The 27,991-nt window shown below is 39.0% G+C and overlaps 3 protein-coding genes and 1 non-coding gene across 8 annotated transcripts; all 4 read left to right on the top strand.

Annotated features, from left to right (window-relative positions):
- The first annotated feature begins 1,817 nt into the window (after positions 1–1,817).
- LOC112732958 (calcium-dependent mitochondrial ATP-magnesium/phosphate carrier protein 2) lies at positions 1,818–5,349 on the top strand. 5 transcript variants are annotated; one of them, XR_011869925.1, is made up of 6 exons: positions 1,818–2,140; positions 2,310–2,908; positions 3,614–4,396; positions 4,517–4,607; positions 4,754–5,171; positions 5,257–5,349. XR_011869925.1 is itself a non-coding variant. In XM_025781793.3 (5 exons), exons 2-5 carry the CDS (start codon positions 2,458–2,460, stop codon positions 4,944–4,946), a joined length of 1,518 nt encoding a protein of 505 aa, XP_025637578.1. In that variant the 5' UTR covers positions 1,818–2,140; positions 2,310–2,457; the 3' UTR covers positions 4,947–5,349. The 5 variants fall into 5 exon arrangements, 4 of the variants coding, with proteins under 4 accessions (XP_025637578.1, XP_072068491.1, XP_025637579.1 ...); XM_025781793.3 differs by having other exon boundaries at positions 4,754–5,349; XM_072212390.1 differs by having other exon boundaries at positions 1,878–2,140; positions 2,683–2,908; positions 4,754–5,349.
- A 17,659-nt stretch (positions 5,350–23,008) lies between these two features.
- On the top strand, positions 23,009–23,090 carry TRNAS-AGA (transfer RNA serine (anticodon AGA)). Its single transcript has one exon. It is a non-coding gene; the product is annotated as a tRNA-Ser (tRNA).
- On the top strand, positions 23,017–25,492 carry LOC112732955 (pentatricopeptide repeat-containing protein At5g61800-like). Its single transcript, XM_025781788.3, has one exon. It carries the CDS (start codon positions 23,169–23,171, stop codon positions 24,678–24,680), a length of 1,512 nt encoding a protein of 503 aa, XP_025637573.1. The 5' UTR covers positions 23,017–23,168; the 3' UTR covers positions 24,681–25,492.
- On the top strand, positions 25,486–26,732 carry LOC112732956 (uncharacterized). The gene is made up of 2 exons (XM_025781789.3): positions 25,486–25,813; positions 25,903–26,732. Exons 1-2 carry the CDS (start codon positions 25,796–25,798, stop codon positions 26,377–26,379), a joined length of 495 nt encoding a protein of 164 aa, XP_025637574.1. The 5' UTR covers positions 25,486–25,795; the 3' UTR covers positions 26,380–26,732.
- The last annotated feature ends 1,259 nt before the right edge of the window (positions 26,733–27,991 follow it).

Here is a 27,991-nt window from a genome sequence, read left to right as displayed (position 1 = left end):
GTCAGTTAAATAAGGTAAACTTAAAATTAGTAGGATTATAAGCTATTTTTCATTTAGTTTATTTTTTTAGTAATCTAGTATGTGATTTTATTTTAGTAGATTGTGTTTCGATAGAGCAGCAGTTATTGGGTTATGAACATGAGATGTATAGATTGGATCACGCTGAGCACCTTGTCGAGAGGCTTGATCGAGTGGTATGATTTTTTAACTTTTTATTTTATTTTATTGTATTGAATTAAAATTGAACTTGCTATTATATTTCTTCATGGTACCTTTTTTTTTCATTAATTTTGTTTTTCCGTTTTGGTAGGCGCCTCGGATCTTGCGCACCAGACGGTACCTCCAATGGTCACTCTCTACTATTTTGTACTCCGCAACCCTCCTTATGCTGTACTGCTTAACTGCCAACATGATTTCTTTCTTGTTCCCAAATTGTTGCCCAACCTCAAACTCGTTGCTTGGGTCTTCTTTAGGACCTCCTTGGGTAAACGACCAATCCGAAGTCATTGCATTGAGATTCAACCTCGTGAAATGATCCGGCCGATCATATGGTCGAGAAATGGCAGGCTGTGTCAAAGCGATCTGTGTGTCACCGTAGTAGTTCATCTCCTCTTTCTCCTCACCATCATCAAGGATTTCGGGTGGTTCTTCGTCAACGTCGTCTCCATCATCGGGGTTGACTTCATACTGCTCCATCATCGGATCTCTGATGGCAGAACCATCATGACTTTCAAGCCCGTCATCCATTAAGTCAACATTACGAACTTCAACATTAGATCCCTCCTGACTACCCTCGAGTGGCATATTTAGATCCACCATCGTCCTTCTGATAGTTCGTCTTACAACTCCACCCGTCGGACTATCATCGACAGTATCTGCAGATGATCCTCGGCCACCAAAGTCAACAAGAAACACGTATAATTCCAACAGATGAATATTGGTCCATCGGTTGTGCCACGACCTTATAAGCCGTACGTCCTCGTCGTCGTGCAACCGGTACCTAATTCAAAACAATAGAAATATCGCTCACAACGATGGTTTGATAAATATAGTAGTAACAGAGACAAAGACAACACAACTATAATATACCTTTTATAAAACAAATTGTCATCTAACTCGGTCGGATATTTGTAGTAAATTTTTTTCACCCTTTTAGATTTCTGCTATTCAACGGAATGCAATATTACATTCTTCAAAACTGTTAAACTGTTGACTTCCGCTGTCATATAGATAATTATCGGTTGACCCAATCTAAAGACAATTGAACCTTCTTCATCATCCACTATTTCACCATCGTAATGAATGGATAATAATGGATTTCCTGACATCGTAGCGACAATGTTAATAGTGAGAAAGAAAGTAAACAGAGAAATTGTAGCTACCTGATCTTTCTCTTTAATAGACCTACTTTTATTTCTGAACTCAACCGGAGTGCGGCGAACTTGCTCTAATCCCCAAAAAAATAATCGTATCCTTAAAAATAAAATTAAAAATTTTTTTTTCTAAAAAAGTAATTAATTATTTTATTTTATAAACGAAAAAAATCCCACTCATAAGTCATAAAGTGATATATATACAAAAATATCTAAGCCTAAGCCTAAACCATCAATAGTGTGAAGATAGTTAAAATAAAAAAAGATAAGTAATTAAAGAAACTTACCAAAAAAAATAATAATTAAAGAAAAGATAAGAAAGGGAATTGTAGTTAAAAAAAAGTAATAGCTAAAAGTTGAAAAAGATTTGGGAGAAAATAGTAGTCCAGATAGTTGGAGAGGAATATCCAACAATATCCCCCTCTCATTCTCTCTAGCTAGCTCCATCATCAACCCCCAACCCCATTATCAAAGACCCATATATGATATATCATATATCATATTACAATTATTTATTTCACAAATTCAACTTGGCTTTATTTCCTTATCGGACAACTCACTCCTAAACGCCACACTTCCTTTTTAATTATTCTGATTTCATTTCAAAATATTAATTCCTTAGTTACCAACGCATAACGCATTCTCCTTATTTCACACACACAAACCACCACGTACATAATAAAAAATTGATGACGACGACGATATTAGTCTTCGATGCATAACTTGAAACCGTCATCGCCAAATTCAGCTTCAATTTCATTCATCAGGTACCTTCCGTTTTCTCCTCCTCCTCCTCCTTCTTCTTCTTCTTCTTCTTCTTCTTCACTATTAGCTTCTTCTTCTTTTTTAATTATTTTTTATTCTTTATATCGTTTGACCTTTCTATTCAATTCAAATCCCTTATTTCTCTTTCGGTTGGTCTTTTACGACTACCAGATTTTGACCCATCAAACCCAACAAAGTTCTACTTCAGATCTGAACCCAAAGTTGGAATCTTTCTCCACTTCCAAACTCAAATGCTCAATTGGGTCTCCCATCGGTCTTGAAAAATTCAACCCGAAAAAAGAAAATCAGAAAAAAGGTCATGTCTGGGGCAGGACAAGCCATAGACATGGAGCACGTGGGTTTTCCGAAGGCGAAATCCACGGCGGCTCACGGCGGTTCCAACCCGGCAAAGAAACAGGGTCCGGTATCAATGGATCACGTGCTTCTGGCACTGCGCGAGACGAAGGAAGAGAGGGATCTTCGGATTCGGAGCCTCTTCAATTTCTTCGATGGCGCTAACAATGGTTACTTGGATTATGCGCAGATTGAGGCGGGTTTGTCGGCACTTCAGATACCGCCGGAGTACAAGTACGCCAAGGACCTCTTCAAGGTTTGCGATGCTGATAAGGATGGAAGGATCGATTACCATGATTTCAGGCGTTACATGGATGACAAGGAGTTGGAGCTTTATCGAATTTTCCAGGCCATTGATGTTGAGCACAATGGCTGCATTCTCCCTGAAGAGCTCTGGGATGCACTTGTTAAGGCTGGTACTTATTCTTAGCCTCTCATTTTGATTTTCTTACTTAAGTTTCTTATGCTCTCTCCTTATTAGTACTTTTGCTAGTGATGTAATTAAGTGTGTTCTTGTTGTTGCCTACTGTTGGTTACCGTTTTCCTTTTCTGGGTCTGGGCCAATGCAAGTTGACATTTTCATGACACTAAATTAAACTCTGCACTGTCTTTGAAAGCTTGTTTAGTACTGGAAGTTTAGAGTTGCTGTAATTGGATAGGTGGATTATGCGATTGTGACAACTGACAAGGAGTTTTTCTTTATTTTGTTTTTTGTTTTTGGGGGGGGGGGGGGGGGGGGGGTTATTTCTCACAAGGATTAATGTAGGAAAATGGTTGAGATTCTGAGGGAATGGATCACTCACTTGACCGGGCATGTGGGAAGTGTAAATATCTTCGCTGGTGAACCCTTATGAATTTGTCTTATTTTAGAGCGTAATCCTGTGTTGGTTATACAATATTTCTAATGAAGAAATTTGGCAATAATTTTAGGTTTGAATAGTGCTTGGGATTAATGGAGACTGGTTCACTTTTTCCATTGGAGAATCTACTAGGTCTTTATAATTTTTACAAGTTTCCAGGGTGGCATTCCTTTGTGCCTTTTGTGGGAGCATTTACCACCCTTTTGTTCTATTGTTCTCTCGTAGTGTTTATCATAAGCCTACGCAGCTTCCATGTTGCAGGTATTGAACTGGATGAGGAGGAGCTTGCTCGCTTTGTGGAGCATGTCGATAAGGATAATAATGGGATTATCACTTTTGAAGAATGGAGAGACTTTCTTCTACTTTATCCTCATGAAGCTACCATCGAAAACATATACCAGCATTGGGAAAGGGTTTGCCTTGTTGACATTGGAGAACAAGCAGTCATTCCCGAAGGCATTAGCAAGCACGTGCATAGGAGCAAATATTTCATTGCTGGGGGGATAGCGGGAGCTGCTTCTCGCACAGCAACTGCTCCTCTTGATCGCCTGAAGGTGGTCTTACAAATTGAGACTGGACGTGCTTCAATTATGCCTGCAATAATGAAGATATGGAAACAAGATGGTTGGCTAGGGTTTTTCAGAGGTAATGGATTGAATGTTGTGAAGGTAGCACCAGAAAGTGCCATCAAGTTCTATGCTTATGAGATGCTGAAAAATGTAATAAGTAACGGCAACGAGAACAAGTCAGATATTGGTACAGCTGGAAGACTTCTGGCAGGTGGTACTGCCGGTGCAATTGCACAGATGGCTATCTATCCCATGGATCTTGTCAAAACTAGGTTGCAGACTTGTGCTTCTGAAGGCGGAAGGGTTCCGAAGCTGGGAACACTTACAAGGGATATTTGGGTTCAAGAGGGACCTCGGGCTTTCTACAGAGGTCTTGTTCCATCCCTTCTTGGGATGATTCCTTATGCGGGCATTGATCTCACTGCTTATGACACCTTGAAAGAGATATCCAAGAGATATATTCTTGTTGATAGTGGTATGATATTACAGCTGCATTAACTTCTGAACTTGCAAATTATTATGCTTTGTTCTATATACCAGATGTAACTATTTAAATGATAATTTAAAGCTTTTTATTGTCTTTTCCCTTTCATAGAGCCTGGTCCTCTAGTACAACTGGGATGTGGGACAATTTCAGGAGCTCTTGGGGCTACTTGTGTCTATCCCTTGCAGGTTATTCGTACGAGGTATCAGTTTTCATTTTTGTTGTTGTTCGTTTTTATAACTTTGTGAAGAAAAACTGAAAGCAGGAAATAAAATAGAAAACAAGATTTATTGTTTTCATTTTTTCTTTGTATGCTCCTTGCTGACATTACATGATCATGCATCTCAGACTGCAGGCACAACGTTCCAACAGTTCCACAGCATACAAGGGAATGTCTGATGTATTTTGGAAAACCCTCAAGGATGAAGGCTTCCGAGGCTTCTACAAGGGACTTATTCCAAATCTCCTCAAAGTTGTGCCTGCTGCAAGCATTACTTATATGGTTTATGAAAGTATGAAGAAGAGTCTGGATCTTGAGTAGAGTTGTTAGTTATATTGCCTAGACAATTGAGCTAATATCAAAGTATTATAGGGAACCTTTAGATGGTTGATGGTGACGAAATTGATAAGAGATATACACTAATCCTTAGGCATTATTACATATATAGCCATTCTTGTGAGGATAATATTAAAACACGATTTTGTAGTCAGAAAGTTTTTCCCCATGCTTATCTGAACTAAGGCTTTGTTTGTTGCCTTATATGAGGTATGGCAATATGATCTTTTATTCTTATCATATAGTTTACTGTGGTATATGATTAGATAAAGTTATCAAATTATTCTTTTTTCAGATCAGAGGAAATGTAACAATGACATTTTTCTACTATACTTTGCCCAGAATACATTTTCCCACGGTAAAAAATGAAGATATGTTTATCCTTTCATCTGAGGAGTTCTTATGGTCTTGCCAGTGAATATTTGATTGGTCAGATTCGTTTCCATTGTAATGTATTTGGTTATGCAACTGTAAGTGCAACTTCATTTGTTGAAAAAAGGATACAAAGATAGAGACTACTAACACTTAACATTCTTAGATTTCATGCAAATAATAGCTTAGACTTCAAACCTCTAAATAAATATGAGTTTGGGATTCCGGTCTGGTGAACCAAGAATAATATAAAAAAGAAGCACTTATGACCGCACTTTATAATGCCATAACGAAACACTAACTGAACATTTTTATTTCCCAGTGTCACTATCTGAATTGTCTAATATCTACCCCTCATTGTTGGCTTTTAGTTTGTGTAAGTATTTGGTGCGCCCTGCATAATGAGTTAATTATTGTTTTCCCCATCACATCATATTGGGAGCGTGGTCAGCTGTATAGTATCATTATGTTCGGATTTACATGGACTTACAGATTAGTGATACATAATATGAACCATGCTTACTTACAAGTTATTAAAAACTATGCATTTAGGTAAAATTTTAAGTTTAAAAACCTTGTTCTATTTGGCATACCCTGGGCCTAAATTACGTTACAAAATATGGAACCATTAGAAAATAAAATAAAATAACAAACTTAATCATGGGCATGCCACGACAGATAAAAACAGATAAGCATGGATAATGAACCCAAGAAATAGATTACATCTTTTATTGATGGCTTACAACAAAAACAAAGGCAAATACCACAATCCCTATTCATAAAATCATTCACTACCTCCTATTGTTTCTGCTGCTTGCCTTCTTTGACACACACGTGAACAGATGTGGCTTCTAAGTCAAGCAAGCATATGCAAAGTGATTAGAGTTTAAAGAATGGGGAGAAAAGAGAAACATAAAACACCAAATAAAAGCCCCATACCAATCAACATTTCAAACATTGATTGTAGGGTGAAACTGCAGCAGAGTGGTGCAGCAGCTTCATGAGTTGAATCCGGAAGAAAGGCTTTGCCTTCCCTTAGCATCATCCTATGACTTGCCTTGTTCATACTTCTCTCTTCAAAAAGAGAGTAGCATCATGGTCAAACTGAAACTGCTCCAGTTATCCATCTTCATCTTCTTCATTTTCTTCTTTCTCCATATCCTTGAGGGTTGTAGCTATTAGCTTTGTGGACTAGATTGCACTTGGAATGAAGAAGGGCAATGGATGTCTCTCATATTCATGCATTTATATGCATTCTATAGCTTAGGCTTCCAGAATTTTGGGGCATGAAAAAAAGCAGACAAAAGATAACAGATCAGCAGCAATACATGATTATAAAATAGAAAGAATCACATTTAATTTTCCTCTCAAGGTCCTTGATGCTTATCACTGATAATTTAAGAATATTATTGTTCTTCTGCTTTGGACAAATTCTCAACAACATTTTTATCGAGGGTGGGAGAAAGAGAGGCCATTGAGCCACGTTACTCCATGTGTAGACTAGATAAGGTTGAGAAAACAAAGGTTGAAAAAAAGGAACGTCATTATCTATGTACAAAAAATCAATGATTTTTATAAAATATATATTCAAATATAAAATACATATTAAAAATTAATTAAATAATATCTATATTTATATATAAATTCATAATAATTAATTTGCAAAATGGTATAGTAATAAAAAGGTTGTTAAAAGCAGTTATTATAAAACAAGGAAGTTGACAAGTGTAAAGATAGAAGATGGGGGTAGATATGCACTAGGCCTTTTATATATGGGGAACAATGGGTTGGCACCGTCCAATTGGTAGGACCAAATGCTTTCTAAACTTCCCAATTTGCACTAATTCTTTATTAGTGGGATTGGTAAAATCTTCAAGTTAGTGCATGATATTTAAATTGTGTATGGTTGTACTTAAAGTGAAAATCGCAGAGTTATGGATGAGTTTAATATACGATGCAAAATAAATTCATCATACATTTCTTAAGAAAGCATTGCCAATACTAAACTTTTCTTCAAGAGTACGACAACTAGCATAAGGATTAAAAGATTAATTTGACTTCTATTACTGGAATCTCACATTCTATCATGATTACTAAGAGAGGAATAGCAATTAAGGGTACTATTCATCATAAACATAATAATATACCTTATGTGGTCAGCTCCATCTCCTTGACTCCTTGTTGGTATGCTTTTTAACTTTAAAGCTTTGTTTTGTTTTGCTTCTCTCTTGTGCTTACCGCAAATGCTTTGCTTTTCTGATTATTATAGGTTATTATATGATATTGGAACAAATGAAGAAAGCCTCCACCAAGTGCCATGACTAGGCTTTGCTTGTCTCCACTATATATAGAAAACACACTGCCACTTTGGTGATGTTTTTTTTTTTTTTTTTTTTGGACGAACACTTTGGCGATGTCTTCACTACATTTTCCTTTAAAATTTTATTAGCAAGTAGCAATACTTTGGTTAACCCAACAAAGTACAAACTATGTGTGCTATCTTCTGTGATAAGTAATGTATGATTCTTCAATCTAAAGTTGTGTTTGGAAGGAAGGCTTGGACTGAAATTAGAAAATAGAAATTAAGTTAAATTAAATTTTTGTATTGTATTTAGTGTGAAATATACTAAATTGAATTATATATCAGTATCATATATATTTAAGATAAGTGAGTCACTCATATAAAGATATTAAAAACATTTTTTTTAAACATATTTTTTAATAATTAAAATTTAACACATATAACCGATTAAACTATATTATTTTTATTAAAATTTGACCAGACAAATCATTTTAGCCAAAAAATTAATAAATTAAATTTTGAATCGGTCTAAAATTAATATTGTTCATACCCTGCCCCAAAATGTAAGCCAAACCCAAATTAAGACAAGAGGTCCAATCTAAAAGGATGGTCTTCACTTACTATCCGACTTCCACTAAGAATTCGGAATCCACGCCAACTATACAGTCAACACTTATCCAAGTAAGTAACTGCCTCCTTAAATCTCTCACCCACTTCTAGAAGAGAGATCTCAACAACCTTAAGATAAAGGGACGGTTATCCACCATCAGAAGTGGAACTACCTCAACGGTGGTTATTGGATCCTCTCTATAAATACACTGTCTCACTCAGGTAAACCTAGGTCCAATATTCTAAGCCTGCTTACCCCCTTGCTAACTTAGACATCAGAGTGTCTTTGCAGGTACCACCCCCATTCTTTTACATACACAACTCAGACGGTGGCTCCCAGACATAAATCAAGTCGGAGACCACCCTCCTCTAGCGCTTGGACCTCAGAAATCAGCCCAACCACCATCCGGTTCTAGGTAAGCCACAGAACATTGGCGCTGTTGTCGGGGACCTGGAAGATCAACCCACAATGGCAGACGACCAACAAGAAGATGGACACACCGCATCGGAGTCTGAACAAGAGCATTAGGATGCGGTCAACAACGATAGAGCAATAATATCCCTACAAGGAACGGAGGGACAGCATGGTGAAGGCCCCTCCAATACCCAGGGATAAAAAAGGATCTTCTCTGAAGTTCATCAGCTCGGAAAAGATGGGCAGCCTCACTCTGCTGACCTAATGGGACTATTACATGGTCACCAAGATCGATTAGAGCAGCTCGAACAGGAGCTGGAACGACAGCGTGAAGCGGAAGGAAGCTTAAGGAGAGAAGTCGAGCGACGAAGAGAGCTTGAGGAAAAGCTCTCAAAGCTGGAATCCAATCTCCGAAATAAGGATTTCCGCAGAGATCGAGAAGACACCCCGTTAGGGGAAGAGGACCCAAACATCGAAGAAATCATGAGGGCTAAAGTTTCCAGAAACTTTAAGAGACCCGACATGGACCTGTATGACGGGACAACTGACCCGAAGCACTACCTCAGTAATTTCAAGAGTCGAATGTACTTAGCCGACGCGTCGGACGCCACTCGCTGTAAGGCTTTTCCGACAACTCTAACAAAGGCGGCCATGAAGTGGTTCGATGGCCTTCCCCAAGATTGGTAACCAGCTTCGATGATCTCTCGCGCAAGTTCCTAGCGCGATTTTCAATTCAAAAAGACAAAGTCAAGCACGCTCCCAGCCTGCTAAGAGTAAAATAGGAGGTTGGAGAACCCCTAAGAGGCTACATGGAAAGGTTCAATGAAGCGTGCTTAAAAATCCAAGATTTACCTACTGAAGCAGTAATAATAGGTCTCGTTAATGGACTCCGAGAAGGACCCTTCTCCTAGTCCATCTCAAAGAGACACCCGACTTCCTTGAGCGATACACAAGAACGAGCTGAAAAGTACATCAATATGGAAGAAAACGCCAGGTTACGAGAGCCTAACTGGCGACTAGGGCATCCCAACCAACCAAAAGAAAAGGAGAGGGAGCCCAAAAAAAAGAGGAAGAAATCGGGTTCGAAAGGCCCAGAAGATATCATTCCTACACTCCCCTACGAGTTTTCCTGGTAGACGTTTACAGGAAAATCTGTCATACTGAAAAGCTACCTCCCCCGCGACCAATCAAGAACAAAAAGGGAGGAAGCCGCAATGAATATTGTGAGTACCATAAGTTGTATGGACACTCCACTAATGATTGCTACAACCTGAAAAATGTGATAGAAAAACTGGTTAGAGAAGGTCGGTTAGACATATATCTCATGGAAAGGTCAGACAATCATGGGAAGAGAAAAAGAGATGATGAAGGTCACGGACGAAGAAGTCCACCCCACAAACCCTCCAAACGACACATACGTATGGTATCATGAGGCTTTGCAGGAGGAGGGGTGACCAAGTCATCTCGAAAAAGGCACTTGAAAGAAGTTTACCAAGTCGGGAATGAAGGACCCGACCTTCCAACCATTTGTTTTACCCAAGAGGACGGACAAGGTATTGTACCTGGGCACGACGACCTAGTAGTAATCATAATGATTCTTGCTAACGCTCATCTGCATAGAACTCTGGTAGACCAAGGGAATTCGGTGGACATCCTGTTCAAACCAGCATTTGATAAGTTGGGATTGGACGAGAAAAAGTTAAGGGCCTACCTTGACACTCTCTTTGGATTAGGAGACCCTCCCATCAAGCCGCTAGGCTTTATCTCCCTGCACACTACTTTTGGGAAGAGGACGAAGTCTAAAACTTTAAGCATTGACTTCATCATCGTTGATGTAGCTTCTGCCTATAATGCCTTAATAGGCAGAACAACTCTAAATCGGCTTTGAGCAGTGGTGTCTACCCCCCATCTCTGCATGAAGTTCCCAACACCAGAAGGGATCGCTACCATCAGAGGAGATCAGAACTTGGCAAGAAAGTGTTACAATGAAAGCCTTAACCTGAGAGGTAAAGGCAAAGAAGTCAACACCATCGAGCTCGGAGGAGTCCGAGTTTAAAAAGAGCTACGACCACAGCCCGGAGGAAGGACCGAAGAAGCACTAATCGGGCAAGAGGTCGGAAAAAATATCAACATAGGAGCTAATTTAGCAACAGATCTAAAGCAGAAGCTTGTACAGCTTCTGTAGGAAAATCCTGATCTCTTTGCCTGGAAAGCTTCCGACATGTCTGGGATAGATCCTGAGCTCATGTCACATAGACTGACTGTTCATCCGGGATCTCGACCTGTCTAGCAAAGAAGGCGGAAGCTAGGACCAAAGAGGGCTCAAGTGGTCGAAGGACAAGTACAAGTCCTACTGGAACCAGGCTTTATCAGAGAAGTTAAGTACCCAGCCTGGTTGGCAAACGTGGTGCTGGTTAAGAAACAGAATGTCAAATGGAGGATGTGTGTCGACTACACGGACCTTAACAAGGTGTGTCCAAAAGACCCTTATCCTCTACCAAATATTGATACCCCAGTGGACTCCAGCTCGGGGTACCAATACTTGTCATTCATGGACACTTACTCGGGGTATAACCAAATCCCGATGTACAAGCCAGACTAAGAGAAGACATCACTCATCACGCCAAGAGCAAATTATTGCTATGTGGTCATGCTATTTGGAGTAAAAAATGCAGGGGCCACTTATCAAAGGCTGATGAACAAGGTGTTTGCACCTCATTTGGGAGAGTTAATGGAGGTATATGTAGACGACATGCTAGTGAAAACCAAGGACGACAACAGCCTCCTAGACGACCTATCGAATGTCTTTGACACCATAAGAGCACACAGGATGAGATTAAATCCCGACAAGTGCACCTTTGCAATGGAGGCCGAAAAATTCCTAGGATTCATGCTAACACAAAGGGGGATTGAAGCTAACCCCGACAAGTGTAGAGCGGTCCTGGAAATGAAGAGCCCGACCTGCTTAAAAGAAGTTCAGGAGCTGAATGGCTAACTTGCAGCTTTATTCAGGTTTCTAGTAGGATCTGTATTAAGATCCTTGCCACTTTTTTTCCTACTAAGAAAATGATGCCAGTTCGAATGGACCCCTGAATACGAGAAGGCATTCTAAGAGTTCAAAAGGTACCTGAGCCAACCTCTAATTCTTACCTAGCCAAAGCGGGTGAAGAACTCGTGTTATACTTAGCTGTCGCAGAGAAGGCTGTGATGTCAGCTTTGATACGAGAAGACGAGGTCGGACAGCATCCTGTCTACTTCACAAGCAAGGTGTTGCAAGGCCCTTAACTAAAGTATCAAAAACTTGAAAAGTTTGCATATGCCTTGATAGTAGCATCTAGAAGGCTTCAACATTATTTTCAATCTCACACCATAAAAGTTCGGACGAACCAGCCCATAAAGCAAATTCTTCAGAAAACAGATGTTGCAGGAAGAATGGTTCAACGGGCTATAGAGCTATCCAAGTTCGACTTGAGGTACGAAACTCGGACAGCCATCAAAGGCCAATGCCTCACTGACTTTGTGACCGAATATGCAGGAGATCAAGAGGAGACCTCCACAACCTAGGAGCTGTATGTGGATGGTTCTTCCAACAAAGTCAGAAGTGGTGCATGCATAATACTGGCTAGTCAAGAAGGAACTCAAATAAAAGTCTCCTTAAAGTTTGAGTTTCCAGCCTCCAATAATCAAGCAGAATATGAAGCCATGATTGTTGGACTGAAGTTAGCTAAAAAAGTCAGAGCAACCAAAGTAATCATTTTAAGTGACTCTCAAGTCGTGACTTCTCAGATTAATGGAGAATACCAGGCTAAAGACCCAAACAAAAAAAGGTACTTAAAAAAAACTATGGAGTATCTTGGGCGATTTCCTGAAACCGAGGTCAGGCATATAACTCGGGATCTCAATAGCAGAGCAGATGCCCTCTCCAAGTTGGCAAGTACTAAGCCTGGTGGAAATAATAGGAGCCTGATCCAAGAAACTCTCCAATAACCTTCAATCACCAAGGTAGACATCAAGCTAGACGTCTTAGAAGTTTCCGGATTAAATCTTGGGTGGATGACTCCTCTGATTGAATATTTAAATTCAACATCTTACCGGGGGAACAAAAAGAGGCCAAGAAGATTCGGAGGGAAGCGCAGAACTACATATTAGTGAAAAGTGTCCTCTACAGAAGAGGAATATCTACACCATTACCAAAGTGCGTCCCGACTTCTTAGACAGAAGAAGTGCTGGACGAAGTGCACAGTGGTATCTGTGGGAATCATCTCAGGGAAAAATCTCTAGCCAGAAAGGTTATTCGAGCTGGATTCTTCTGGCCAACCTTACAAAAAGATGTCACCAACTTTGTAAAGAAGTGTCAACCATGCCAGATGCATGCCAACTTCCATGTTGCTCCCCCAAAAGAGCTAATTAGTATAACTTCTCCATGGCCTTTTACAAAATGGGGACTGGACCTACTCGGACCTTTTTCTTAAGCACCTGGACAAGTTAAATACATCATAGTGGGAGTAGATTATTTCACGAAGTGGATTGAAGCAGAGCCTTTAGCCACCTTCACAGCACAGAGAAGTCGAAAGTTTCTTTTTAAGAATATCATTACTGTAAGAACCCGATTTTCAGTAAACAGACTTTTTTGGCTATTTTAATTTTATTTTACAAAATTTTGAACCAGGGCCTAATAAGAAATAGTGAGGATGGCCCAATGGTACAAAAAAAAGAAGAAGAAAAAATTAAGAAAAAGGCCATTAATATGCTCAAAATTGACTTTTTGAGGGTAATTAATCTCCCTAAGTCAAGTTTGACTAATAATTAATAAATATTAGCTTCCCATTGGTTTATTTTTCTCATTAGAGACTTTTTGAGATGGGAATTCACTTTTAGTGACGGTTTTGTATGCGTCAAGAAAAACTCTAGTAATCGAAAACCTCGGAATCAGTGATCAAAATAATTTTTACCCAACTAAATGTGCCTCAAAAATTATATTAGCCATCCATTCATGATTTACTCCTTTAAGAATAAATATTAGCCATTAATTATTTTATAGCACGGTAAAAGTTACCTGAACTGAATTTCTGACTAGTATTCCGCAAATGACTCATAGAGACCACAAATCTTCTTACTTGGCATCCAAGTAACTTGTATCTCCTTCTCAGCCTCTGGGATGAGACTATCTCAACTTTTCACCCCTCTCTGCTATGCTTTTAACCTCGAGTAACTAATTGCGGTTAACCGTGGATAAGCTCAACACGTAAGCGCTGGCCAAACTTCCTCGTTTTCACGCCCCTTATTCATTGAAGGTCAGCCCTTGACCACGAAAATTCCAGCCCCTTTTACCATCATAAATTCACTAAGACTTTGGTTTTTTATTTAAGGAAGCATTTGCCACAAACTTCACAAAACACTTTACACATTTTTACACTCTTTTGACCAAATTCTTGAGAAAGAAAGAGAGAAGATTCTACACACAATACCTGCATTTTCAGCCTCTTATCTCACCATTCATACACTATTCTTCAAGTGTTCCTCAAGGAATCAAACCATACAAGCACAAACTCTTGTCCGTTTTCGCCAATCTTTGCGTTTATACCGAATTCGGCTAGGTAAACTCTTGTTCTTTCTCCTTTTATTTTTCATTTAAAAATAACCAGTAACAATGATGAATTCTTGCTCTCCTCTATGTATAGAGAACTCCTCTTGAAGCACCCAAGGAGCACGCCTAAGGAGTTAAGGAGTTTCGAGCTCATTGTGGTTGAATTTTGACGTTTTGCGACACTTTAGGCCCAAAAACGAAACACACCACCACCAGCTGTGTTTCTGCCCTTGTATGCATGTTTTCTAGTGTGAGAAAGATTTACTAACTGAATTACATAAGAGGTAAGGGTTATGATTAGTTAGAGTATATTTGTGCTTGTTTTCGGTGTTTATATGAGCCACTTTGTGGTGATTTTGTGCTTGATTCTTAATTCTGAAAATTCAGTGATACTTTTCTATTTTGGACTATTATTTGAGTAATATTTGAAGCTTATTTGCCTCTGGAAAATGTATGGGACAGTAAAAAATTAATGGAGCACTTGGGGTTTAAGTTTCAAGCCTTAAAAATCACTAAAAGTGGATAAAAATGAAAAACTGCACCCCTGAAAATCCAGCCACTAAATGATTATGAAAGTCACATGTATAAGGGTTAAAAGGAGGTTATAAAAATTGTTTTTAATCCTATGGAACAAAGGTGTAAAAGTAAAAAGGGTGTTATGGTCATTTTTGGGTAAAAAGAGAGTTAAAAATGTAATTTAAACGAAAAATAAATAAAATTCTGAACAGAGTATCATTAGGGGTAAGATAGCAATTATATAAATTAGTTGAGTCAAAATTATAATTATAATAAAGTTTCGGGTCTAAATAAAAGTTTTAGTAAAAGTTAGAAGTATAACTGTAAAAAGTGGTAACTAGAATAAGTAAATAAATTAATAAAAGGTGAAATGATCTTTTAGGTCCCTAAGAGTAGAATTGACATTAATTAAAAGTATTATGGATAATTTGGTCATAGAAAAATATTAGGATTAATCCGGTAACATTTTGACGCTAAATCATGTTAAACGATAAACTAGAGTACTTAGAGACATATAAGTAATTTTAGGCATAAAATCAAAATTAAAAATTACTAATTAATTTAATGAAGGGTAAGAAGGTCTATTAGGAAAAAGATGAGGATAAAATGGTGAAGTACACTAGTGGTGAAAGTGTCAATAAAAGCCTAAAGAAAACTAGAAAAACGAAGTTATGTATAAAAGGGTAAAATTGGAAATGTACAAAAATTTCAAGAACAAAATGGTAAAATGTGACAAGGCTGAGATATTTTAAGAAAGGACCGGGCACAAATTTTATTTAAAAAGAAGCACAGAGAAGTCCCTTAGAGATAAAGTTTATTGAGATGTGCTGCGAAAAAAGAACTGTAAACCCCAAGGCACTAAAGGTTGTTTGGAGGCGGGTATTTACCCACTGATTGCTAAAACTATGTTTCCTCTTTGTGCGTATATTATGGCGTCAAGCTATGCAACGATTGCCTGTTGTCACGGGATGGTGGTATGCTTAACCACATCGACACGTATACACGAACGGACGCAATTGGAAAACCATATCTAGGACTAGTTCCTAGGTAACGTCGGGTTGCGGGTAGTCAACCGACGCATGAGCTCATGGCATGCATAGGACTAGACATGAATCATACTTGGTTGCTGCATTATCTATGTTTGTGGTTGCTTACTTGTACCTGTAATTGTATTTTATCTCTGCTTCCTGTACTTTGTGTTTGTTTACTATTCTGCTATATACTTGTACTTGTACTTGTTTGTGTGACTTATCGACCTAACTACGCGAAGTCTTAGACTTAGGCTGCAGAACCCCATAGAATTTGTGTAGTACCCTGCTGGGAACCTTAGGTTCTCACCCCTTACTTTCCCATTCCGCAGATGCAAACTGGCGAGATCTTCTTTGCGTTTCCAGCCTTGGGACTAGCAAGTAGCAGTAGCATTACCCGAGGGTCAGAGCGACTTCTCTTACTTCGACACAGTACTTCCGTGTTTCTTCAGCTACCAGGGATTGATGACCAGCAGTAGTTATAATAGTAGTAGTAGTAGTTGTTGTCTTTGCCCTCGCTTTGTATAGACTTTTAGAGGGCTAGGTGCTTTTGTAAATACCTATATAAACAAGTTAGAATAGGTCCCAGACTAGGGTGACTCTTATGAGTCGAGGCCTGTTAGTATAAATATGGAGTCTGTAAATATTTTCATGAATAAGCAACGACATGACCCGGTGTGAATTATGATGTACTAAATGAGCCTTCGGGCATATATGCATGATATTACTATGTTTTCTGTATTTTCTATGCCTCATGTATATATTATCTATTTAACTATTATCTATTTCCTTATATCTATATATTTGACACGTGATCTCGATTAGCGCTATAGACTCATATGTATATATTTAATATAAGGTCTAGAGTCTTGAGGAAAAGCCGTGTAGTAGCGCCTAGCGGCTAGCATTGGTCATGATGTGCTAGAAGCTGGGTCGTTACAATTACTAGGTTTGGAGTCCCACACTCCATTACCACAGATAATGGTACCCACCAATTTACCGACTCTACCTTCAGGAACTCGGTGGCCAGCATGAAGATAAAACACTAATTCACATCGGTACAACATCCCCAAGCAAATGGGCAAGCCAAAGCTGCTAACAAAGTTATATTAGCAGGGCTTAAGAAAAGACTTCAAGAAGCAAAGGGAGCTTGGGCTGAAGAGCTCCCCCAAGTATTGTGGGCCTACCGAACTACACCTCATTCTACTACTAGAGAGACACCCTTTCGTCTCGCCTATGGCATAGAATCCATGATCCCTATAGAGATCGGCGAGCAAAGCCCAAGGGTGAGATTTTATGATGAGATCGAAAACATGCAAGCCCACAAAGAAGAACTCGAGTTGCTCCCCGAAGTCCGAGAACAAGCCCAAATAAGAGAAGCAGCGTTGAAGCAAAGGATGACGAACAGATACAACAAAAAGGTCATTCGGAGAAGCTTTGCCTCAGACGACTTGGCTCTGATTAGAAATGATATCGGCACAAACAAGTCGGGTGAAGGAAAGCTCGCTGCAAATTGGAAGGGACCCTACAAGATAATCGAGGTCCTAGGAAAAGGGTACTATAAGGTGTCCGATCTAGGGAGATTAGAGCTTCCCAGATCGTGGCACGCTTGTAATATGAAAAGATATTATAGCTAGAAGCGAACCTCACCCCCTGATGTACTCTTTTTCCCGACTCCATGATTTTTTTCCCAGAAAAGGGTTTTCCTGGAGGGGGTTTTAACGAGGCATCACAGCGAGGGCTAAGAGGTAGAAATTCCAAACCCTTAGTAGCAAAAGCACCCTTAAAGATCCATATTATATTCAGTAATAATATCTTTCTTTACGTTATCCTCTTATCTTTCTCTTTAGAATTTTCATTTATCATTACTACGATACGCACTGACTTAAGCTCAAAAAAATGCAAGAATCCATTGACCGACCTACACGGTCGGCAAGATAAAGTGACGAGGTACAAGCCAGCAGTGTAAAGATGTTATAGAAGTCGATCGTAACAAGCTCGAACATATTATAGCTAATGACTTACAAGTCAGAAAGCCCGAATAGAATAAAATGCATCGCAAGAATAACCTAAGTTATGTAAACGATTCAATAAGAAAAGTAAAATTGAATGTATAAGGTCAAAGAAGAAGATTACTTAGCAAAAGTTTTTCTCAGAACTTAAAAAGACTTCACAGCTTTCGGCCCAAGGATCGAAAACAAAAGTTTTCTACAAAAGAAAAACCTTTGCCGAAATTATTCAAAGCAAGTTTCTCTCGAAAAACTTTACAAAGCAATAAAAGTGCTTACCCTTAGAAAACGTACGAGCTCTCTCAAAAAGTTTTTAAGAAAATTTAAAGTGAGCTAAGTCTAATCAAGCAGCAAGAAAAACATGCATGATAAAAATAAACTACTTTGTTAAAAGGCCTTATCCAAAACAGGCCAGAAACGAAGAAATTGTTGTTAAGACCCTATGGAGAAGGATCAAATGTCAGGAGCCATAAATACATATATTAACAAACAAATATAAAAAGAGTTTATAAAAAGGACCCACAAGCCGGGCCTTAATAGCTTCAAATCACTGAGGACCAAGAAGAGGATTGGAATCATCACCGGGAAGAGAGGTCGGAGCTTCGGCCGCTGAAGTCAGAGGGGTCAGAGGAATCTCTTCAGCGTTAGGAGCTGGAATCACCTCGGGAGCGGCAGAAGAAGACGACATATCAACCTCACGAGGAGGAGATTCAATAATGCGCTATCCCGCCGTCTTCAACTCGGAATCCGTAACAGGGCGTGGAGAGGAGACTATGGCACCATCAACAATAACTTTGTCAGGGTGTAAAGGCGACAGATCCAAGTCGGGGGCCAAAATCCTAACTTGCTGCTTCAACACCTCAAACAACACTTCAGTCCCCTCAACCACAGACTCCTCCAGGTCCTAGTACCCCTCCCTAAGTTTGTCCAGCTCCTCCTTCAATTCAATTTTATCTGTAAAAAGGCGAACGTAATTCTGTTCGGCCTTCTCCTTCAAACCCTCCGCCATGGAACACTGGCCCATCAGCTTCCTCTCCCACTCCCGGGCCTGCGAAAGCTCTTCCTTCAGCTTATTGTTCTCCTCTTGCAGCCTCCTCTCATCCTCCTGATACATGGCAATCCTCCCTTGGAGATCCTCCAAAGATTTTTGGGTAGTACTCAAAGGAGTTTTGTCAAATATATCAAGAAGGGATGTGCAAATTCCAGCGGTTTGAATTTTCCCTTGGATCAAAATATTAAGATGATTTCGGATAGCAGCATCATCCATAGCAATCTGGCTGAATGGAAGGATGTGTTTCTTAGTAAACTTCGGACCATCGAAACCGGCATCCCCAACAAAAGAGGAGCCGGTTTCCATGGTCTTGCGTTTTTTCTTCTTGGGTTCCGAAGAGGACAGAACAAGAGGAGGAGGAGGAGGAGGAGTAGGAACAGGAGTTACCAAGATTGGCCGAGAGGAAGAGGTCCCTTGACCAAGCCCATGAAAAGGAGGAGTAGTAGTAAAAGCCCCGATCTGCTGTGCAGCAGCTCGGGCACGAGCATTCCTTTTCGCCTTCTGAACCTTCTGGTAAGCCGCTCTCGATCCGCTCTTCACTATTTTTGAAAAGAAAAACAAAATTCATTAGCGCACAAGTCGGGAACAAATCAACACAAGTCGAAGAAGTCAAGTGTGACTATAAAAGCGAGAAATAAAAGACTACCTAGCTCGGTCCTGACAGAACTCGGAGATCGAAGAATAAATTTCTTGGTGTCCAGGTTTGGAGCCCATCCCCAAGCCTCTCGAAAGAACTCAACAACAGCCTCCTCTACCCCCATCCAAGTCCGCTAAACTATATTTCTCTACAGGAGAGGCTTCTACCCAGTACAAAGGAAAGCGGGGATCATTATTCTCATCCAAGAAGAAAGGTGGTGGCCTTCAACGGCTTGGACTTTAAAAAAGAAATTTTTAGAGTCGTCGAAGGACTCATCAAAGATGGAAAAGACTTTTCTCCCTTGAATGGCTTGGAAAGACACCCATTGTTGTTTGTTCTGCTTACTGAAAGGCTTGGTCAAATGGAAAAGATAGAAAAAAATCTTTACAGAGATCGGGAGGTCAAGCTCTCGGCTGACAAGCTGATAAATTTTCATAAAACCCCAGGAACTGGGGTGTAGTTGGGAAGGAGCTACCCTACAGTGGGATAGAACCTCCACTTCAAAGTCAAAAAAAGACAAGGTAACCCTTAAACAGGTAAAAAGACAGTCATACATGAAAATAAAATAGGGATCAATATCGTCATTCCTCCCACAACAAACTCGGTCCTCAGGATTAGGGGCTACCAACTCATATTTGGGTTCGTCAACCTCAAGGTTACAGACCCTATGGTGCTTCTTGAGTTCAGTTATGAAGACGGTTTCCACTAAAGGGTTCTCAGAAAGGACGGAGGTATCCACCCATCTCAAAAGGGCCTCAGGAATTTGGAAAGACATTGTGTAAAAAGGAAAAAATATATGAGAAATTGATAATACCTACATTGCGCAGAAAGAAGAAGTCATAAAAAAACCAGCCCATAACGAAGAAGTACTTTTCAAACAAAAGGCAAAAGCAAAAAGCAGCCATAACAAAGGAGATGCAAAAGAAATCCTCGCAAAAGGGAAAATACAAAGTTTCGAAAATGTTCCTAACTACGAACAGTAAAAACACTACACCTAAGAATCTCGCTCTCAAAACATGTAGCATATTAAGTAAAAAAGCAAAAAGGAGATACAAAGAACTAACCTTTTGTGAAGAAAAAGATAGAAGGACAAACACTGCAATGAAAGAAGAGAAAGCTTGAGGATCTTGTGAGCGAGGAAAGGAGCGACACAGTTATCAGAGAGCAAACGAAAGAAAGCAGAGAAAGAAGAGGGAAAAGTATTTATAATGCACTAAGGGCATAATCGTAAAAACGGTTTGGTCATTAAAAGAACGCACCGTTACCAATGTAACTGCCCGCCCACATGTAAATGCAGAAGCCAAATGGGCGCAACGTTTGATTAGATGCGACGATTGAAAATTCAAAATCACGTCGGTTTCAAAAACTCAAAACCACATCGGTTTTCCGACATGAAAGAAGAAATCGACTTATAGCATCCCCGAGTTCGATTGATACTCGAATCCAACTCATAGCTAACAGATCGGACTCGAGTAGGGGCACTGTTCATACCCTGACCCATAATCTAAGCCAGGCCTAAATCAAGACAAGAGGCCCAATCCAAAAGGATGGCCTTCACTTACTATCCGACCTTCACTAAGAACTCGGAGTCCACGCCAACTATGCAGTCAACACTTATCCAAGTGAGTAACTGCCTCCTTAAATCTCTCACCCACTTCTAGAAGAGAGATCTCAACAACCCTAACATAAAGGGACGGATATCCACCATTAGAAGTGGAACTACCTCAATGGTGGTTATTGGATCCTCTCTATAAATACACTGTTTCACTCAGGTAAACCTAGGTCCAATACTCTAAGCCTGCTTACCCCCTTACTAACTTAGGCATCGGAGTGTCTTTGCAGGTACCACCCCCCATTCTTTCACATACACAACTCGGACGGCGGCTCCCAGACATAAATCAAGTCGGAGACCACCCTCCTCTAGCGCTTGGGCCTCACAAATCAGCCCAACCACCATCCGGTTCTAGGTAAGCCACGAAACAAATATTTTTTCATAAAAAATAACTACAATATCTCTATTATAAAAAATAACTAAAGTACCCCTATATATATATTAAAAACTCTAAATCTTAACCTTATGACGGCAGAAAAGTAAAAAACTAGAATTTAAGATTCTCAAAATTAATATATATAATATAAGTATTTTAGTTTTTTTTAATAAGGGTATTGCAGTCATTTTTTATAAAAAATCATATTAGTTTAGATCAATTCAAGATTTGATTCACCATATTTTTAGTCAAATTAATTTGTCTGGTCTAATTTTGACAAAAATAACACGATGAGTAAAGTATCATTTTTGTCCTCAACGTTTGGGGTAAATCCTATTTGTGTTCCTAACGTTTAAATCGTCCTATTTGTATCCCTAACGTTTGTAAAAGTGATTCAATGTTATCCTACCGTCAATTACACATCATGAGCGCTTTACTTTGAGTTTTAAAAATCTCTTCTTGAAGTTAGAATACAAATGTCTGGGATAGAATCGATGATCTACTTCGAAAAATAGCTCATCAAATGTTGAAACTAATTCCTACAACATTTACATAATTCACTTTTATAAGGACATAATTGAATCTAAACATAAATAGTGGGTATAATATTAAAATCGACCACATCCAAGTGAGATCTAATTGAGAATGAATACATGCAAGTGAGAATAATTGAAAAATATAATCTAATTTATTAGTATAATTGATAGTAGGATAACATTGAATCACTTTTGTAAACGTTAAGGATACAAATAGGACGATTTAAACGTTAGGGACACAAATAGGACTTACCCCAAACGTTGGAGACAAAAACGATACTTTACTCTAACACAATTTAATCGATTATATGTATTAAATTTTAATTACTAAAAAAGATGTTTTAGACGTCTTTATTTGAGTGGTTCCTTAAACTAAATATGTAAATTGAGGAGTAAATTTAAAATTTAAAAATTTAAATGAGAGTATTTTTAAAAATAAATATTAAAAAAATTTTAATTTCCATCTGTAAAGATTTTAATCTTGTGTATCCCCACTTTCTAAAAATATCGACAAAACTGAAATTTTAGTTTCTGATTCTGTCAGTCCAATTTCAAGAAAAAAAATTTAAGAAACAACACTTTTATTAAAATGACCAACACTTAACCAGTAAAAAAAATCCCACACTATTAAATATAATTTCACACCATTAAAAATACTAATACTAATAAAAACTAATTAATTACTATAAATTATAAAACCTGCCCTTTAACACTCCTCATCCAAAAATTAAGCGCAGTCTAAAAAAAAATTCTAAATCAAAGATTTATTTACCATTACACAAAAATCAAACAGGTAATTCAGCAAGATTTTCCCTGGTATAATTAGAACTTTTGATGTAATAACATATTCATAATTACCCGACAATTTGATACTTTCATGAATAATGATACAAAATAAAGTTTAGTTATTATATCATTTAGTAATGAGAATTAGACAGAGACTGGTAAGAACAAAAAAGATAAATTAAGGTATAACTTGATAAAAAATGTTAAAGAGGTGGACGTGCCGGAGTGGTTATCGGGCATGACTAGAAATCATGTGGGCTCTGCCCGCGCAGGTTCGAATCCTGCCGTTCACGTTTTTTCATTGCAATGTTGTTTTTGTTGTTTTTACATCCAATTGCAATGTATCTTCACTTTTCCTCCCAATCCCATGAATGACGAAACCAAACATGAATACAACAGCATTAGCCATGATCAAGCAATGCAGAAACATAAGACAACTCCAGCAAGTCCACGCCTACACCATCACCACCGGAGCATTGCCCCTAAACCCCGTAACCATCCTCAACAACATCCTCGTCACGCTCACAAACTTAATCGCCAACGCCAACACTTGTTCCCATTCCATTTCTTCGTTAACCTACGCACTCTCCCTTTTCCACTCCATCGCAAACCCCAACACATTCTCTTACAACAACCTTATCAGAATCCACACCCTCCTCTCCTCCCCTTCCTCCGCCCTCTACAACTTCATCACCCTCCGCCGCCTCTCCCTCGCCCCTGACTTCCACACCTTCCCTTTTGCGTTCAAGGCATGTTCCCTCCTCCCTTCTTCTTCTTCCATCTCCATCGCCCTCTCGCTACACTCCCAGGCCTTCAAATTCGGCTTTCTTGCCAATCCTTTCTCCCTCAACGCCCTCATATGCGTTTACTCCCTCCATCGCCGCGTCCACGATGCCCACAAGCTGTTCAACGAGAGTTCTCACAGGGATGTTGTCTCTTATAATGCCATGGTTCATGGGTTCGTTAAAATTGGTGAGACTACGCGCGCGCGGGAACTGTTTGACGAAATGCCAGAACGAGATTCTGTTTCTTGGGGCACCATGATTGCCGGTTATAGCAACGCGAAGCTGTGTTATGAAGCCATTGATTTGTTTAATGAGATGATTGGATTGGGGATTAGGCCAGATAATATAGCTCTGGTAAATGTTCTCTCGGCTTGTGCTCAAACGGGAGAGTTGGAACAGGGTAGGATAGTGCATGATTACATTACAAGGAATGGGATTCGGATTGATTCGTATCTGGCCACTGGGTTGGTGGACCTGTATGCAAAGTGTGGCTGTCTTGAGAAGGCAAGGGATGCGTTCGAGTCATGCAATGATAAAGATGTGTTCACGTGGAATGCCATGCTTATTGGGCTTGCAATTCATGGTAAAGGTTTAACTTTGCTGGATTATTTCTCTAGGATGATTGCTGCAGGAGTTAAGCCTGATGGGATCACCTTCCTGGGTGTTTTGGTGGGGTGCAGCCATGCAGGTCTGGTTGATGAAGCAAGAAAGCTTTTCAATGACATGGAAAGTGTGTATGGGGTTGGTAGAGAGCACAAGCATTATGGGTGCATGGCTGATATGTTGGGGAGAGCAGGGTTGCTTGAAGAGGCTGTTGAGATGATAAAAGGGATGCCAAGTGGTGGAGATGTGTTTGCGTGGGGTGGGTTGCTGGGTGGGTGTAGGATCCATGGAAACGTTGAGGTTGCAAAAAAAGCAGCACAGCAAATCATGAAGATAAAGCCTGAGGATGGCGGGGTTTATTCTGTAATGGCTAATATTTATGCTCATACAGAGCAATGGGATGATTTAGCTAAAATTAGGCGATCATTCGGTGCCAACAGGAGGGCCAAGAAGATTAATGGCCTCAGTTCAGTCAGATTGGATGACGTAAACTAGAACACTCAACACTGACATCAAAGGAGTGCATGAATAAGGCACACTCTCTGGTCTTCCGCATTTCTGAACAAAGTTTTGATCATGTACCATCAACTCTGAACTTTTCCGTTTCGTATAGCTTTGCACACAGAACGAAAACAAAACGAAGAGAAATGCAGATTAGAAAGGGATGAAGCCAATAGAGTTTTGGATTGGGGGAGATGCTGGGAGGGGAAGCTAATCGCCTTCTTGAACGACCATGGGAGAAGGTGGGAACCGTAGTAAAGGGAACGCATCAGGGTTTTGAAATGAGACGAGGTTGTTGGAAGTCTGCTGCTGGGAGCCAGGGGCCGACTCTCGGTACATTTCCGCCGCCGGTGACCGAATATTCGCTGGAAAATAGAAGCGATGTGGTGATACTGGGATAAACTGATAATGCTACCTTACCCGAGAAAGAAAAAAACGAACCCAAAAAAAATGAGTATGATAGCAGTGGCAGCCCAATAGTGGATTTGTAGAGCCCAATATGATCCCATTTCATAGAAGCATTGAGTACAAGCTGTACAGCAGAGTTTTACATCTTTGCAATTTTTTTTTCCCAAGATTCCCAAACATAAAGCATATGATAGTGTGAATGTGAAACTGTCAGCTCTGTAATCGGCTGGAGAGCTTATAGAACAACTTTAGGAAATTATTTTCTAGAATTTTCTTTCTTTTCTTTTTAAATATATAACCGAAACCAAGATGGTTGGTATCTAGTAGTCTGTCACTGGATGACTGGATTAACCGATTAACTTACATCACACCTCAATAACAGTGATTATTTCTTTGTTTATTAGTTATTATTTCCACAAAACAGTGCGTGGCAATTCCGGAGGCTTCTATTGATAACGTGTTTATTACAGAGAGTGACACGTGTACCAAGGACTCCACATTCTGCTACGTGGCTCCGGAAGCTTCGCTCTATGCTGACAGCAAGTAAAGTTGCTTTCTCTACCGCCTACAGCCTCAGAAAATATAAGCAAGGCACTAGGGAACCGCTTATAGAGAAGGGCACCAAGCAAAGGATTACTTCCTTGGAGTAACAATACAACTACCACTACTTTTCAGTTCTGAGCGCAATTCGATCAGCAATCATGGCTTTCAGGCCTACGGTATAGTCTTTTCTCTTTTAAGGGAATTGAACTGAATTGTCGTTTGTATTTATATCTAACGCATTTCTAGTGTTCCATGGTCGGTGCAGATGGGTCAATGGATAGCACTGTTAAGAGGAGCAAGCGGGGCTGCATATAGCACAAGGTCAACAGTGCCGAAGATGAAGGCACATGCTCCTTCGGCTGATTATGGATACATCCACAAGCAACAGCATAGGAAGACACCAAAAGGGGACTTCGTTCCGGTGTATGTGGCGATAGGGATGATAGCGTTGTCAACAGGGCTAGGCCTGCACACAGCATGGCAACAGCTGAGGAATTCTCCAACGGTGCGTGTGAAGAAGCAGAGGAGGGAGACACTCCCTGAGGTGGTGGAGCCTGAGCACGTTGCTGAGGAATCTGACCACTTCTTCAAGAGCTCCTTCTTCAGGAAAGTGGCTCACGTGCAGGATCGTAGCTACCCTGATAAGGAACTCATTCCTGATTCTATCCGCAGAGATGCTTATGCTTATAAGCCTCGTATTGAAACTCTCAAGTCTGTTGGTGTTGATCCAGCTCATACATGATCATCAACATGTAGCCTTTGGTTTTGCTATTTCCTTTTTATGTTGCTTTATAGTTCATACAAATAATGCAAGGTAAAGTTGTAAATATTTCCTAGTGTCCATGTCGAGCTTCTTGAAGAACTTCCCATAGCACTGTCTTGTCCCTATTGAGTTGTAACACGTGTGTTAAATTCCATGTTATATTGTGGTGTATGCTTAATGGGAAAAGAATATAGGTGGGTAAAGAATATAGGTGGGTACTCCCATGAAGATATTATAATTGTCTTCATGTGATGATTTTTCTTTTTGACCCTTAGATGATGGAGTGTAGGGTTAGATTTTGATATGTTATAAAAGTGTTGTTTTTATTTGAAGTGTGGCCAAATCAATAAATCACACTTTTATACAAAGCATCTTTATAAAAAGATGTTTTTTGCATCTTCATTTGAGTAGCTCCCAAGAATATAGAGATTAATATATCAAAATGGGTGTGAATTGTGAAATAGTGGTTTGGGTTTGAAAACTAATGATTTACGCTCCTCTCTGAATGAACCTCCAGTCTTGGGAACGCGTAATTGTATCGATCATTTGCTCCTCGATTCGCATGATTTTGCACCGAACTAGTTTACATTAGGTGGTGGTTGATCCTAAACTGCAGGGCTTGACGTTGGCCAACTTTGTTGTTCACGTCATAAAATACAATTTTCAACGGAACGGATGCTAAAACAATAATTCCAGGAAATTAAGTGAAGTGCGAGTTTACTTTGATGCTAAAACAATGTCCAGCTGTCGTACTTCATTGGGCAGCAAAAAATCACTAGTAAAGAAGGAACAAAACCCTCGTCTTGGTTTAAACCTAACGGAAAAAATTGTTTTCTAACGAATTTTAAATTAGATTACATTTGTAACAAAGTTTTAAGAATTATTTTTGTAATAAAATTTTTAACATAAACTTTTACGTTTTCAGAGAATATAAACATTCTTAGAATAATAAAACGATCAATTTGTTTGGAATAATTTTTAGATAACTTTTGGGAAAAATTTAGAAATTAAAATAATAAAAAACATTAATAACTAATGAAATTTTTGGGGAGATAACATGAAAGGAGAGGAAGTCTATAAACTATTATTAGTTAAAGTTTTAATTTCAACGTTTTATACATTTTTTATTTTTTTTTCTTTTATTCTGAACTACTTATTTGTTTGTTTTATTTTATTATCAAAATTAATTTTTTTTTATAAAAATATTAGTTCTATTATGATTTTCTAACTAATGATTTTAGTGATGGTGATCGGTGATAGTAGTTGAGAGTAAAATTGATATAATAATAATAATAATAATAATAATAATAATAATATACTTTTTTAAGAGAAAAATTTTGATTCTAGTAGTAGACAAAAATAAAATAAAATAGAATATATATTTGAGATAAAAATGTTTTAAACGTTAGAGATAAAAATTAAATTTTAACTAAAACTATAAGAACTTTTTACTATTTTTGTATTACAAGCTTCTCTTAGGCTATGTTTGGTTGGAAGGAAAGAAATAGAGAGAAAAGAAATAGAAAGGAAAGAAAGAAAAAGAAAGAAATTGAATGAATTTTTATTTTCTTTAGATGTGTTTGGATGAAAG

The sequence above is a fragment of the Arachis hypogaea genome, chromosome 13 (assembly GCF_003086295.3).
Source record: "Arachis hypogaea cultivar Tifrunner chromosome 13, arahy.Tifrunner.gnm2.J5K5, whole genome shotgun sequence".
In the NCBI taxonomy this organism is placed as follows: Eukaryota; Viridiplantae; Streptophyta; class Magnoliopsida; order Fabales; family Fabaceae; genus Arachis; species Arachis hypogaea.
The sequence above is the reverse complement of the archived record's forward strand: the minus strand, read 5'-3'. Positions and strand labels throughout refer to the sequence as shown.

Excerpts from the sequence above, each read along its gene's own strand:
- LOC112732955 (XM_025781788.3), top strand. The coding sequence starts at position 23,169 with ATGACGAAACCAAACATGAATACAACAGCATTAGCCATGATCAAGCAA.
- LOC112732958 (XM_025781793.3), top strand. The coding sequence starts at position 2,458 with ATGTCTGGGGCAGGACAAGCCATAGACATGGAGCACGTGGGTTTTCCG. Across the intron at positions 2,909-3,613 it reads GGATGCACTTGTTAAGGCTG|GTATTGAACTGGATGAGGAG; the intron begins GTACTTATTCTT and ends TCCATGTTGCAG. Across the intron at positions 4,397-4,516 it reads ATATATTCTTGTTGATAGTG|AGCCTGGTCCTCTAGTACAA; the intron begins GTATGATATTAC and ends TCCCTTTCATAG.